Source organism: Juglans microcarpa x Juglans regia, chromosome 4D (genome assembly GCF_004785595.1).
Source record: "Juglans microcarpa x Juglans regia isolate MS1-56 chromosome 4D, Jm3101_v1.0, whole genome shotgun sequence".
Classification (NCBI taxonomy): Eukaryota; Viridiplantae; Streptophyta; class Magnoliopsida; order Fagales; family Juglandaceae; genus Juglans; species Juglans microcarpa x Juglans regia.
This window is the reverse complement of record NC_054600.1, coordinates 33049482-33065315: the sequence shown is the minus strand read 5'-3', so window position 1 is coordinate 33065315 and position 15834 is coordinate 33049482. Positions and strand designations below refer to the sequence as shown.

The 15834-nt window shown below is 38.3% G+C and overlaps 1 protein-coding gene across 1 annotated transcript; it reads right to left on the bottom strand.

Moving 5' to 3' along the window:
• Positions 1 to 9776: 9776 nt before the first annotated feature.
• LOC121261195 (protein ALTERED PHOSPHATE STARVATION RESPONSE 1) lies at positions 9777 to 15294 on the bottom strand. Its single transcript, XM_041163437.1, has 4 exons — positions 13786 to 15294; positions 13081 to 13256; positions 12153 to 12376; positions 9777 to 10867 (listed from the first exon to the last, which is right to left on the bottom strand). Exons 1-4 carry the CDS (start codon positions 14768 to 14770, stop codon positions 10066 to 10068), a joined length of 2187 nt encoding a protein of 728 aa, XP_041019371.1. The 5' UTR covers positions 14771 to 15294; the 3' UTR covers positions 9777 to 10065.
• Between the last annotated feature and the right edge of the window lie 540 nt (positions 15295 to 15834).

Genomic DNA, 15834 nt, shown 5'->3' with positions numbered 1-15834 from the left:
AGAAGTATACATGTGCATACACTTATTTAAGAACTAGAAACAGTTACAAGGAAATCATGGAAGCTGAGACCAAGTTGTAGAAGGAATACTTCCTTACAGCCTTTATCTCAATTAATCTTTAGGTGAGAAGATTCTTGCATCTTTTATATTATGATGGAAAGCTCAAGTGTGAGTATACTTGCGCCAAGTGGTGAGCTCATCAAGTTGGTTAATCCGGTGAATCCTTGAAATTGCAACACAGTTGTAGCGACGGTGGAAGTTGTCAAGGCCGCAAGTCATAATTGATTGCTTGATATTAGCTTTAAGTTGTCCCACACGAATAAATGAGAACACAGTTCATCACAAAATGCAGATTCATCTAAAGTCTAAACAATAAATTCGAGTTAAAGTTTCACCTTTTCCTTTTCTTTCAGTACGTATCTGAACCACTAATTCCCATTAAAAAATCATCAATTTACAAGTCTAAGCCCATCCTTACACAACGCGACGAGAATCTCTACTAAGCAATGTGAGTAAACTACTCATAATTTATCCCAGAGAGTTATTAGTGGAACATCGGCGCCATCATGACAGGAAACCCAAAATAATAATAAAATCAGGACTAGTTCATCCTCAGAGACTAAAAGCTCAATTGCTTGTTACAATCATTTACTGGATCTCAAGGGAAATGAAATAACCATTGCAGACGCTGGATTCGACTTTAGAGTGTCTTGGAAAGAGCCAATCATGTTGATGCCATTTTTTTTTCAATCATGGCTACAGTAAAGGATCTTGCTACAGCCACCACGAGGGTCGCCACCGAAAGTGTATTTTTTTTTTTTTTTTAACTTCTTTAAATATTTAAAAATAATTACAAATTTATTAAAAAAGATTCTTAAGTAAAAAAAAAAATCAAATCGGTAATTTTATCTGTGGGTGTTCTTGGTGGCCTAAGCATTTTTACGTAGTGTAAATAATAGTCGGATGGCCTGAACAAGTTGAAAAATGAGCAAAAATGAGGGCCACGTAACATGGGCCGGGTGCTACTTGGAGTACGGTTCTGTTTGCTACTTGGCAAATAGAGATGCCATTTAAACAGTGATTTGAGATAAAATATGAAAATTAAATAAAATATTATTATAATATTATTTTTTAATATTATTATTATTTTAAAATTTAAAAAAATTAAATTATTTATTATATTTTGTGTAAAAAATTAGAAAAAATTATAATGATAGCATGAGATGAAACTTAGTAAGGTACAAAGATGATTGAAGAAAACAACAATCCATGTGCTAGATTCTCTTTGCTTTTATCACGATGTCTTCCACTTTGCGAATATAGAATTAAGGCAGAAATGAGAGCGGAGCGGCCGTGAGCCTCTCAAGGCATCTTTATTTGCTTGTGAACGAACAGAGAAAGGAAGAAAAGTTGGAGACATACACAAGCTTTTCCTTTTGTCTCTTGTGCTGTTTCCTTGCATTGAGATCAGTAACGAAGGTCAAAACTCAAATTAAAGACAAAAACCATCGCCACAAATAAAAGTAACCGAACAGCAAAAACAAAGAAAAAAGAGAAACAAAGCTCAAAATCTAAGGAAGCCGTGACTACAGCCGTTTTAGATGTCTCCCACTTGAATAATTGAGACGAAATTTGACTCAACAAAGGATGGCCCATTCTGCATGGAGCATTGTGCTTATTACTATTAATTTCAGGATTCACATATAATATATTGCCCACTTTTGCATCCGTTCTTAATAATCAAGTCAGAATGCTAAGCTTCGTTTGGGGAGAAAGAAGAGAAAAATAAAGACAACAGTGAGCCATAATACATAGAAATTAATGCTGGGAGAAAAAGAGGGAGGGCTAGTTATACCTTTTAACTCACGAACAAGAAGATAATTGAAATGGGTTTTAGCTAGGGACGTTGCTAGGGGGGCCGCCAGCTTGTACCGCTGGACGTGCTCTTAGTGTATTTGAAACTTTTTTTAAAATTTTTTAAAAATTTTTTTTAACATTTTTAACTATTTAGAAAAAAAAAATACATAACTTTATTAATAGGCAATTTTTTAATCATTAAATAAATATAAAAAAATCAAGCAGTCAAATCCAACGGTACAAGGGCTGACTATCATCTTCCTTTAGCTAGAGCCAATATAAAAATATAAGAGTATTGGGAGACGTCAATTATGTAAAGAGAAATGTTTGAATCACAAACAGATCTCATAAAAGTAATCTTATAAAATAACGTGATTTGATGTGATATATTAAATTGTAAAATTATTTTTATTATAAAATAAATTTAATGTACTATATCAAATAACACATTTTGTAAAAATTATTTTTATAAAATCTATTTATGGCCTGCACTTCTTTTATGTAAATTGTCCATTCGTAAAACTTTTGATGAAGGATTGGCAATACGAGTCAAGAAAGATTATCTGGCTCCGTCCACCCAGTTCCATGATCGAAGTTTTTCGAGTACGTCTTAGGATCATAGGTAGCCCGCATTAACATAACTTAAGAATTGGTAAACTTCTTGTCTTTCGATTTTCCTCCAAATCAATTGCCACCTCTGCTTTGTCGTTTGAGTGTTGTTGTCGTAGGTGTTTTGCACATAACTCCGGCCTATTGAAATGAAAATTGAATATAGCTGTCTAAGTGTTTGACAAAAATTCACAAAGAATACTATCTTTCACGAATTGGTATACATTGCCATAGCCCTCCAGTAGTACACAGAGATTTCTTTATATAGGCAATTGCCATAACAGAATTTGTTCTCTAGTCACATGATGACACCTAGCCTAGTAGGTCTCTAAGGCAGTTACACAAATATTCTTCTGGAATATTTTGTATTCTGTTGAATATTCTCTAAGGCTTTAGAAGCTTCCGTGATGTGTGTCAGTCTGAGGCAGGTACATTTGCTGCCTTAACATCCCCTTGCAATGCAAGCGGCACTGGAGTGAGAGTGAGGCTTGATCAAAGCTGGGAAAACCTTGCAGAGGCAAGAGGCTTTGTGAGAATATCGGCGATCTGATCCATCTAATGCTTGCTGGAAACAAATGAAACTTAAAGTGATTTGGCTGCAACCCATTCTCTCACAAAGTGATAGTCCAAGTCAACTGCTTAATCCGAGAGTGCAAGATTGGATTGAGAGATAAGTATGTAGCACCAAGACTGTCATATCATAAAGTAGGAGGTGCAATAAAAAAAAAATTCCAAGTTCATGTGATAAAGATTGCAACCAAACAAACTCATAAGTAGTGTTAGCAACAGATTTATACTCAGCTTCGGTAGAAGACCGAGCAATTATAAGTTGCTTCTTAGAACCCCAAGAAATGAGATGAGTGCCAAAATAAACGTAAAAACCACCAGTGAATTTACGATTATCAGGGCAACCAGCCCAGTCAACATAAAAAGATGCAGATAATGTAAATGAGGAAGAAAGGGAAAAACACAAACCTAAATGTCTAGTATGGTTGAGGTATCGAAGTATTCGTTTAACAGCCTGGCAGTGAGGAAGGCATGGGAAATACATATATTGACATACTCGATTAACCGCAAAGGAGATATCAAGTTGTGTGAAAGCTAGGTACTGAAAATTGCCAACTACACTTCGATACCATTGTGGATCCTCAAATGAGCAACCATCAAACGTAGTGAGCTTTTCAAAGGATGACATAGGTGTAGAAATTGACTTGGAATTTTGCATGTTGGTTCGAATTAAAAGATTAGATATATATTTACTCTGAGATAAAAACAAACCAGCAGATGTTCTATGTACTTCAATACCCAAAAAATAATGTAAATGTCCTAAATCTTTCATAGGAAAATATGAACATTAAGAATTTATGAAATATGAGATAAAAACAAACCAGCAGATGTTCTATGTACTTCAATACCCAAAAAATAATGTAAATGTCCTAAATCTTTCATAGGAAAATATGAACATAAAGAATTTATGAAATCTGAAATGAGTGTAGGATTAGACCCCGTAATGATTATATCATCAATATATAAGAATAAAAATACAATCAGATGCATTTTTTAATATAAACAAAAAGGAATCTAAGCGAGAGCACTGAAAATCAAGAGTAAGTAGTCTATCACTAAGCTTAGCAAACTAGGTCCTAGGAGACTGTTTCAAGCCATATATAGATTTTTTTAACTTACAGACATGTGCTGGAAAGTCTGGATTCACGAACTCGAGAGGTTGTTTCATGTAGACTGCTTCCTCAAGATCTCCGTGTAATAAGATGTTTTGTATGTCGAGCTGTCGAAGGGACCAGTTAAAGGTGACTGCAAGGGAAAGCAAAAGTCGAATGGTAACAGGTTTAATGACCGAGCTAAACGTCTCATTGTAATCGAGACCAGGTTACTGATGAAATCCCTGATCTACAAGGTGTGCCTTGTAGCACTCTAGGGTCCCATCAACTTGTCGCTTTGTCTTGAGGATCCATTTGGATCCAAGAAGATTGAATTTAGAGAAGGAGGAACCAGATCCCACGTTTGGTTGTGAAGAAGAGCTATTATTTCGAAATTCATGGCTTGATGCCACTCAGAGTATTTAGATGCTTCCAAGAAGGAGGAAGGCTCTTCTAGTACTAGAGAGGACGGAGATGCCATTTTGGGAGGTGATTCGGTGAGTGAGAGTGCCAGTTTGGGAAGGGGCCAAAGAATGGTTCCATCAATGCGTCATCGGGGACAAGAAATGTTTGATTGTGAACGAACCATCGGGTGTGAAATGGGTGGTATGATTTGTGGTGAGAAAGGACCATTTGTGAGAATGAGAGATCCAGACGTAAAGATGGCTTAAGAGGCGTCTCGAGTAGAAGAAGAAAATGAGGAGGCATCTCGAGTAAAATCAAATGGTGAGGCAGAAGACCTAGCAGACTAAGGTACTGATGTGGGCTGTGATGGGCTAGTGTTGGAGAATGGGTTTGGGGCTAGCTGGGTTTGTTGAGACAGAACATGAGGGAAAATGGGAATAGAATTAGCAGTAGGCCTACGGGAGTGTGAGTCCAGAGAGGAATTTTGAGGAGAAAAATTGGACATGGGTTGTGATTCAAACAAAAATGTAGTCTCATTAAAGGTGACATCCCTAGAAATATAGGTTCGGCCCGACAGAATATAAAGACAACAATAACCCTTGTGATCTAGGTTGTAGCCCATAAAAACACAAAGTTTAGAGCGATAGTCTAATTTATGATGAGTAAATGGCCTTAAGTTGGGACAGCAGGCAGTCCCAAAAACACTTAGAAATTTATAATTCAGGATTTGATGCATTAAGACTTCATATAGAGACTTGTGTTGGAGAATTGAGGTGGGCATGTGATTAATTAAAAAAGTGCCAGTTTGAAAGGCTTCGACCCAATATTTGTGAGGGGCCGAGGCATGAGATAAGAGTGAAAGGCCTATTTCGACAATGTGTCGATGGCAAAATTCAACACTTCCATTTTGTTGATGTGAATAAGGACAATTGATTCTATGAGAAATCCCACATGATTGAAAAATTGATTTAAGATGGCGAAATTCCCCTCCCCAATCTGACTGAACCAAAACAATATTTGTAGAAAATGTATTACTTACAAAATGGAGGAAATCAAGAATTAGGGAGAAAACATTTTATTTAGATTACATAGGAAATAACCAAATTAATTTAGAAAAATCATCCACTATTGACAAGTAAAAAGGGGAGCCATTAGTAGAGAGAATGGGTGTTGGACCCTATACATCTAAAAATAAAAGTTGAAATGGACTATGAGAGCAAGATGGAGATGAAGGGATTGTGGTCATTATGTTATGAGCAACAAGTATTGTACCAGACACAAGAGATTGAGTTTGATGTGCAATGCGAGATTCATGGTTAAGAAGGTAGTTGTAAATTTGATAAGGGGAGAGTGGGTCAGGTCGTGTGGTGAGGGAAGTGACAAGAGATTCATAGTCTTTGCCAAGACTAGCTAGAAGATAAATGGAAAACTCAGAGTCGGAGAGGGGATGACCAACGGCGCCGAGTGATACAACCAGTGCTTTGGCTTTGGTAAAATATTTTGAAACTGATTCAGAACTTTTTTTTAGTGTAGCTAGCTGATATTTGGTATGGACAACATGAGCTGATGATTTGGCAGAAAAAAAAATTTTTGAAGAGTGGTTCAAACCTCACAAGAAGTAGTACAGTCGAGTATTTGAGCCAAAACATTATCAGAGAGGGAGGAATTAATGGCCGAAATGATCAATTGATCTTGCAGGATCCAACGTGTATGTGCTAGGCTATGATTTTCATCAAGAATGGGAGTGGGCATGGGGAAGGAATCATCAACAAAACCGTAGAGTTGATGACCTTTCAAAAACGGCACAATTTGTGCCTTCCATAAAAGATAATTGTCTATGCTAAGTTTAATTGTGATGAAATGTGAGGCTGATTTGATGATAGAGGTATTAACAATGGGTGTTTTGTCTGGTGATTCCATGAGGTGAGAGGGAAAGAATTGTAAAAGAAAAATTTTGGACGTGGATCCTTTCAGGCTCTGGATACTATATTGAAGTGAAAATTGAATATAGCTATCAAGTGTTTGAGAAAAGTTCACAAAAAATATTATCTTTCACGAATTGGTATACACTGCCATAGCTCCCCAATACACAGATTTTTTTATATAGGCAATTGCCATAACAGAATTTGTCCTCTAGTCACATTGTGATGACACCTAGCCTAATAGGTCTCTAAGGTAGTTATATAAATATTTTTATGTAAGACTGTTTATCCGGGCCGAATATTTTTTCCGCCTGATCCGAAATCCGAAAAATCGGATTCTGAAACCCGGAATGCAAAATCCGGTACACCCGAATTTTTTTTTTCACCCCGCTAGAGTTCTGCGTTCTCTCTCTTCGTTCCCCCCCCCCCCCCCGTTCTCTCTCTCTTCTCACCCGTCTCTCTTCTCACCGTGTCTCTCTAGTCTCTTCTCATCCCCGATCTCTCTCTCTTCTCACCCTCTCTATCTCGCGATGAACTGCTACGGCTTGGAGGGATGCTAAGGCAGGATGCCCTTGGATTGATGCTATTATGGTTCAGGTCAGAGATTCGGAAAAGGGTGTAGAGATGCAGGGTGAGGTCTTGTTTGCAGGACAGTGTCTGCCATTGTCGCAGCTTGAGGTCGTTTGCAGCGGGAAGGAAATGAGGAATCTTCTGAAACCGAAATTGGTTTCAGGCATCGTCATTGGGGTTGGCCTTGATGTTCAACGTGGTATGGACTTTCACAAGCAATGCGAGAAATGCTCCAAAGGTTATGCAGTTCAATCAGATTACAAAGCTCACCTCAAAACCAGTGGCACCAGAGGTCATTCTTGCGATTGCGGTCGTGCTTTCTCAAGGTTTTCTTCCAAAACCCCAAAAACACATCAACATGTCTCTCGATCTCTAATTACCTAGCTTTCGGTACTGGTTGTTGAATTAATAAAACTCATTCCTTCGGAACAAAAAGGAAAACAGAAGGTTTATATCCAAATTCGTCTCCTTTATCATGATCAAGTCGTCTAAGGAAATTAACAAAAAAATCAACTCGATCTGTGTTTTGATGATTTTGGGTTTTCTGGGTTATGTTTTGGGTCTTCTCACTCCATACTTCGGATATAATTCCAAAACCATGATCATGAACTGAACCTTACGAGTTTCATTGATCGCTCCAGCCTAAAATCGAGAAGAAGATCGCGCGCGACTCGAAGCAGGGAAGCAAAGCAGAGAATAAAGGCTTCTGGAAGGTCGTATGCAGACTTGAAAAAATAATAATATGGATCCGGATTTTTTAAAGTGACTGATTCGGGCTAACTCAGTCTAAGTTTCGACTCGGATTTGAGATTCGGGTTACAGTATATATTCGGATTTCTCGGATTGAAATCTGGATAAATAGTCTTATTCTTCTGGAATATTTTGTATTCTATTCAATATTAGGCTCTAGAAGCTTCCGTGATGTGTGTGAGTCTGAGGCAGGTACATTTGCTGCCTTAACACGACCTAACCGGATGTATTCAGTGCCGGAATCCAGGTTCCACTTCTTGTTCACACCCATTATGCCAAAAAAAAAAAAAAAAAATTGCAAGGTTTTAATTTGCTCTAGACACAAGCGAGGCGAGGCAAATTTATATGCATGAGATAACATCGCGCGGGTCTTTGCCTCTCTCTCTTTCCCTCGCTAGCTATATCATATTTTTTGAGATTTCTTCGTGAAATAATAATAATAATTAGCTATGAGAGGCACGTGCCATACTATAGTATATATAAACAAAACTGCTGCAGGTACCCGCTGGGTACCTTTTGGGGTATCGGCTGACAGCTGACGTGGTTAATGCCACATCAGTCTATATTAAAAAAAAAAAAAAAAACAACAAATAGATTTCAGAAACTCACGCAAACTCATCTCACCTAGCGGCAAACTCATTCCTGATATTGCATCTCAGAAAAAACGTACCTGCAACAACTTGTCTTCATTCTTGGCCACGGGTATCAAGTTCCCCATTTGAAAGCCATGGCCCCAAAAAAGGGAAGGTAGTAGAGCATACAATTTTTGCATCTTTCTAGGTTTTTCTGATCTGCAGCAAAACAAAATATTCAATATTTTTGACTTTTCCCAAATAGTTGGTGGGCAAATTCCATTATGAATAATGAACAGGGTAGTGACCATGATCATGAATCCCTCGCTTCACTCTGTCCCCATCAAACCAATAATCAAACATTCCCCATCTCCTTCTCATCTTGTTCTACATATGTTAATCAGAACATAAAATGGTAGATTTCTTCTTCAGTTTAGGGCATGCGAAGAAATGGGGCACGAAGAAGATTTTAGAAGATAAGAAAAAGGTGCGAACTAGTAGATGAGAAGAACCTGTCTTTGTGTTTCGTCTTCGTGGTCGTCTGTGGGGAAGCTTGCTCCAGAAAGCCGAATATGTTCCATGGGCTTCAGATGAAAAGAAGATGCATAAAAAAAAAAAAAAAAAAAATGAAGATGGGAAGAAGAAGATGAGAGGTACCTAATCTTCGTGGTTCTCTGTGGGGTACAAGAAGAAGAAGATGGAAGAAGAAGATTAGAAGAAGATGAAATCAATCTCCGTGAGTTTTCGAAGCTTGCTACGTTCCAATCTAGATGAATTTAACGAAATAATACATTTCATTTTTACACGTAGATGGACGTGTACACGAGGGGTTCTCAACCCCGGGTGCAAGTAGAGTTTTTCATATATAAAACAAAAAACAATGTTTTAGTGTACACTTCAGATTCAATTCAAGACCGCCGAAAGAGTCATCTTGAATGGTGATTGTTGAAATTTTCTGAACACAAGTAAGGAAGTCTTGGTACTAGGTTCAAAGAATTTGGTTTTTGTTACTTTCTGTTTTTACTTTTTACTATCTTAGAAAGAATATTATATATATATGTATTGAAAAATTATATAAATATCACTCACAAATAGTAAAGTGCTCACAAGTCAAATCTTATAATTTAAGTGATGTTAATAATATGCTTTACATACCAGCTTCATAGTAGAATAACTCATATATATATATACATACATACAATAAAACCTCACGAGCTAGCACAAGAGTGCTTGGGGTAGCGATTAGGCTTTTGGCCTTATTTGCTTACACCCCCTTCTCCCTCTCTAACTAGTATTTAATATATTGGCTAACGCCGCAGTTGTCCACCAACTTGATTTCAATACACTAGTGTTCATAGTTCATACCAAGGACAAGAGAAGAAAAAAGAACAAAAACGACACCAAAACTAATGGTAAAAAAATGCACCAAAGCAGAGAAGGAAAAGAACCACCCTGCTCAAGAGGTTTTCCATAAATAAAGCATATCATTTCAGCCCTCGTGACCAAGTGAAACGCAAAAATACATGTAAGTAACCCCAGAATCAAAACATGTGTGCCCGTTGCAAATACTTTCAAAGACGACAAATATAACAGCAACATATTCCACACAAGAACAAAGATCATAAACTTACCTTGCCAAATAAACAGTTTGTTCGGGAAATGACAGATTACTAGTGTTTAAGCTTAGATCAAACTTCAATACAAAAAAGATTTTACACAAACTCACGAAGGGCCGCCGTTAAATTTCTGTGACTGCGTGATGGACTTTACTTTCTCATAAGCATCGGAACAAGCACGTGTATAAACTGACATGGCATGGAAGAGCTCCGGTAAACGAGTTTTGAGACTACCTAGTGACTTCTCTCTCACCTGAATACATTGTCTTTGATGAGATTCAACTTCATCTTCCAATCTCTTCTTCAAGCTCTCAACTGCAAACTCCTTCTCTGAGATGGGATCCTTGGGATTTGCATCTTCACCTCTTTCATGGTCCATTTGATCTGACCCCCTCCGCTGCATATACTTCTGGTACCATTCCTGAAAAGCCTCGTTTTTATGAATTAACTCTTTCCTGATCTCCTCACACTTCCCTTTTAGCTTCATCTCTTCCTCCTGACTAATTATAATGGTTTTTATCACAGCAGCAAAGGAGGCAATTGCAGATTTCACAAGCTCATCTGGAAGCTTTTCAAGATGGTCATGCCATGAATGGAGGAGGGATTTAATTGGAGGATGCTGGACTCGTGGTGGTGATGAGATTTTCTCCTTTAAGCTGCTTTCAATTGGGATGAGATTTAATTTTAACCAATTGTTAAGTGCTCGGATGTATTCTTTTTGATGAGTCACGAGCTCTTCAAATTGTGCTTGCCATTTTTGAACGACATTCAAAAGTTGCACGGTACGACCATGGTGGTGCTTTGTTGTTTCCTTGGGAGCATGTGCAATGTCAAGGGATCTGAGGTCTGTAACAAGTCTCAGCTGGCTGTCATGATGTGCACACATATTTCCCCACATTTTGGCCATCCTGTGGAGAAGACATCACACTTGTGATCATGATCAAAAGCTGCCTTCAGAAGAAAACAATAAGCATATTGCCACAATTGGTGACAGTAAAAATGGAAATATTACAAAGAAAAAAAAAAAAAAAAAAAAAAGGGAGGAATCCTAGTAAAGTAACCCCTTGGACTATGATATTAATGGATTAAACAAATACTAACAGAGAAGCACAAATTTTATGCATAATATATCAAGTGTGATTGAAGAGGATGGCAATATACGGTACTGCAACATGCATGATCAAAATGACCCTTTAAAGTTTAGCAACATATGACTTAACAGAAGATCTTAGAAAATACTGCAGCCCAAAACACTTTTCATGATTAGTAGATGTAAAGATCATAGGTTTTCTCATTATAGTTTCGCCATTGTTAATTAATGTTAATTATCATTAAATGGTTACAACCTCGAGTGGACACATAAAATAAAGTAAATCCAAAAATTAGACCGCAATGGGAACCTTAGCTGAGTTGAAAACAGCCCACCCTAAGTAACTAATTCCCAGCCATTTAACCATAAAAAAAGTTCAAATCTTGTCAATGGAAAAGAACTGAACACACCCTTCCCACTAGAACATCAATAAATCCAGCTATGTTTTCTTAAGCCATTCCAAACGGACAAAAAGCCAAAATGCGAAGTGGACTTGTGAAGGTAAGCCCAACCAGACCATGCAAGCCTTTAACTGATCTGAAAGGTTGAAAGACAAGGGCAGTTTGGTGTGGCATGGAATAAACAAAAAAAGGGGAAGGTCGAGGAATGGTCCCTCTGAATGTAATTTCAGAAATCCATAAAGAAAGGTATGTCAAACAAAGCATTGCAATATATTTTATATTACTCTAGAACTGCCTGTCAGAGTAAAAAGAGCATATATTTTATACTAGATACCATCCGTAGAAACAGGATAGCCAAAGAGGCCTGCTTTGTGTCAGATGGTCTTTACACCGAAAACAAAAAGAAAATAAATTGGTTTTGGCTTCACATTTTCGCAAGCTCAACTAAGAAGAAAGCCAAATAGGCAACCAAGGAGACGTTTTAGGAGGGTTCTCATTTAAAAAGCAACAACTACATAATGTTTAGGACAGGGGCAATACAAAGCTAAAGAGCCAAACTGTAGTTGGATACAAGCCCCTCATGCACAACCAAAAAGATCATAAAATACAAGTGGCCGTCTAGCAAGGAATATTTTGTGGAAGAAATTGAATTAGGTAGATATTAAGATCTCTTACAAACTTTTTCGTTAAGTTAAAACTTACCCAGCAACAAGGTCAACAAGTTTCGGGTACAACTGCTCATCACGCAATTGATTTACTTCCAAAACTGTCGAATCCATTGACTGCATGTCGACTATATATCTTGTATGCAAATGACTTACAGCTGCTTTTGTTTTTTCCAAGGATTCAGCGCTCGCATTGCGTTTCTTCTGCTTGTTCAGCAGAGAAACCTTCCTCTGGTACTCTAGCTTCATGAGCTCACCTTGCTGTTGACATGATGCAAAGATCAATAAGATTTAAAATAAATGATAACTTTGCAACATAAACCTGTTATGAACGACAAGAAAAAAAAAAAAAAATTAGAAAAAGTGGAATCAATTACACAAAACACAAGGTTTACATGGCGCCTACATCCATGGAGCTACAGAGGATTTTATTTCAGTTGATAATCAAAGATATGGTGTGGTGGTTGTACAAGGGTTTAGTACAATATATAGTAAACCTTAATCATTGGGACGGATCTGATCAAGAGCCAAAACGAGTCAAAAAATTTTCTTGTTGAAAATCCACCAAAAAAACAGCAACAGATCCTTGTCAGGTCGAGTTATCAACCAGGTTGCCACAAACAGAACCAGGCTCCACACAAAGAAGCCCAACAAAAGCTACCTATAAAACTATAATTACTAGGTCTGCGAAAATCATGTTTCAGAAAAGTACAAGTTCAGCTTTTGAGTATCTGAACAAGAAGCTTCACAATTGATCCTATAGAGGTGCTGAAAAGTTTCATGCCCGTGATTCCAACAAACAGAATTGCTATATTTAAACAGATTTAATTTCTTTATTTATTTGATAATAAAAGCAGTTCAAATCTGAACTAGACCATCCAGGACTACTAGCTGACCACAATTGCACAAAGAATGCACAATAGAGATGAAAATACAGAAGATCTGAAAGGAAATAATCAACATACCTTGACTTCTTCATAAAGTTTCTTTTCCCACGCTAACAACTTATCCAAAACAGTGGCATGAGTTTCATATTCTTCTGAATCAAAGTCATCCTTCCCACCCTCACCATTGGATATACCTCTGAATGATTTATTCCACGTAATAACACGCATGACCCTTGCAGAATGATCAATATGTCCTGTACTTCTTAGAGCATATTAGTTCAACCATTCTTTCAATTGCATGGGATTTTATGATCGTCTGCAACTCAAGACTAGTAAACTTTGAATTCACTAGGAACCATTTGGGAAACTTTCTTTTACTTTCAAAAAGGAAAAACGAATGAAAGGTCCGAGATTAACGTGGGATCCTCTAAAAATTTTAACAAGGAACTAAGATCAATCGTAAAGCCCAGATCAGTAAACATGAGATGAGCTCTAAATTTATAGAATTATACGACTGGCCAGATCTATGCTTTGTTTGAGTTTCAGTTTTTTCATATATTGGGCATATACATACTTTAGAAGCTTTATATGAAACTTCAACAATAATTAGTGTGCAGAATAATCTAATCACAACATGAGACATAATGATTGGAAAAGAAATGCCATGCGACTTATAACATAATGTTTGAAACCATCCAAAACAACTGAATCATTTCGAAATCAAAACATTGCCCCCAAAAGCATGTTGCATAGAAGAAAGAACAGAAGCAAATAAGAAATTACCACGATTATCAGCGAAATTAGAGTGGTAATGCAAGCGAGTGGCCTCAAGCATGTTGGAGACCTCTTGAGCACTCTGGGAGGCCTTCAAGAAATGATCATCAAGGTCAGTCAATACCTTCATCAAACTAACACCGGGCGCCGCCTTCCCCATGCTCTTAAACTCCTCCGGTGCGGTCTTTGCGCGATCTATTTGCTTCTCCTTCTCCTTCTCCTCCTTCTCCTCCCTCTCCTCCCTCTCCTCCCCTGTCTCTGGCGTCTTCGGCTCCACCAAATCATCGCTGCCGAGGCCGACATTTTGCGTTTCTTCACCAAATGCCACACCTTGATTAATATTCTCATTGTCAACGTTTTCGTTTAAGGTTGGGTCCGGCGGGGGCATATTTTCCTCCACCATAAAAAAGTAGTCCCAGGCCATGCCCTTCGATTCCGGCATCGGAGGGACTGCCTTCATTTCAGGGGTCAGTGGTGGGCCCACTTCTCCCCCCTTATTTCGTGAGTCCTTTGCAATAACTCCATCCTTGTTCATTCCCAAATTACCCTCATCATCTTCCTCTTCTTCATCTTCTATTTCATCTTCTTCTTCTTCTTCTTCTTCTTCTTCTTCTTCTTCAGCAATGGCAATGGCCCTGGTTTTTCGTGGCTTTGTCGGCATTGTGGGCAAGCTCGTGGCGCGCTTGATCGGGCTGGGGCTGGGGCTCGGCGGGAAGTTTGGGGGCGGTGGAGGAGGAAGACTGTCCATGGGCGGCGGAGGCGGTGGCGGCGGTTGTGAGGGAGTGGGGTCCACCGGCTGCGGGTGGGGATCTTCGGCTTCCCCGTGACCGTAGTCGCTGAGCGCGGCCCCAGTGTTCTTTAAGGCCATGGCGTAGCCGGAATGGCCTGCCGCGAAGGCATTACGGGCTATTACGGCGTCCTTGATGAGGTTCTTGCGGTCCTTGCAGCGCGACACCGACTCTTCATTGTCTATTCTGGACTGTGCGCAACCCATTTCCAGTGAGATTTCTTGGGTTTGGTAGGGAAGGTATACTACTGTTGAGAGAGAGAGAGAGAGAGATGTGGAAACTTGGGGTTTCTGGCGTTCTAGAACTCTTGGGTAATAGCTTGAGTAGTGAGATTTTCATGCACACAAGTGATTTCGAGAAAATGATGCGAATGTGAAGAGAGTTGGTTTAGTTAAGCAGAGAAGAGAGAGAGAGAGAGAGAGAGAGAGAGATAGGGGTTAGCAACCAGCATTGCAATGAGAGGAGCATGAAAATAGAAAACATACTTCCAATTTGCACAGAGCAGGTTGCAGAGAGGCTCTCAGAGGACAGAGAACTGTACACTCGCTGAGAGTATTGCTTTCATATGTACTCGCTACTTTTTGATTAGGAGGTGTCTGATTCTCCCGATCATCATTTTTAAAAATTAGCAACGGTCACATCTTTTGAGGTGGGTAAACGATGTCGTCCTTCTCTGTCGTTTTGAGATAACTACTATACCATTATTTAAACCAAGAAATGACGGTGTGGATTTTACAAGAAGCCAAGGAATTGCCGATCATCACCGAGTGCAATGTTTTCCGGAGGCAGCTCCCCGTAACTTTTTATTCCAAATTTTGTTATATTTTACAGAAACAGACATAATATAAAAATGAGTAACGCTAGAGAGAAGTTATTATAGCAGTACATATTTTATACTTATTGTATAGCTATTTCTAATTGATTATTCTCAATACTCACTTAAGGAGATGTATGGTCTAGATAATGCAATATCATGTGTACAAAATGAATATTCCCAAATAGTAACTTCTATCTATATTTATTCTATACAAATATAATAATTTATAAAAATATTTGAAACAGAAGTACGAAATAATTAGCGAGTGAAGATTTATATGTTGTGTGTCCTTTTAGTGAGAAATGAATGACATGAAGAAAGTTTTTATCCCCTTGCAAGCTCAATGATTTTTCTGATCGGATCCGAACATGTGGGGCTCATGCATAAAAATTGCAATGTCCCCCACGAGTAACAGTAGGCAAAGGGGTAGGATGTGGACCATATTCTTAGGAT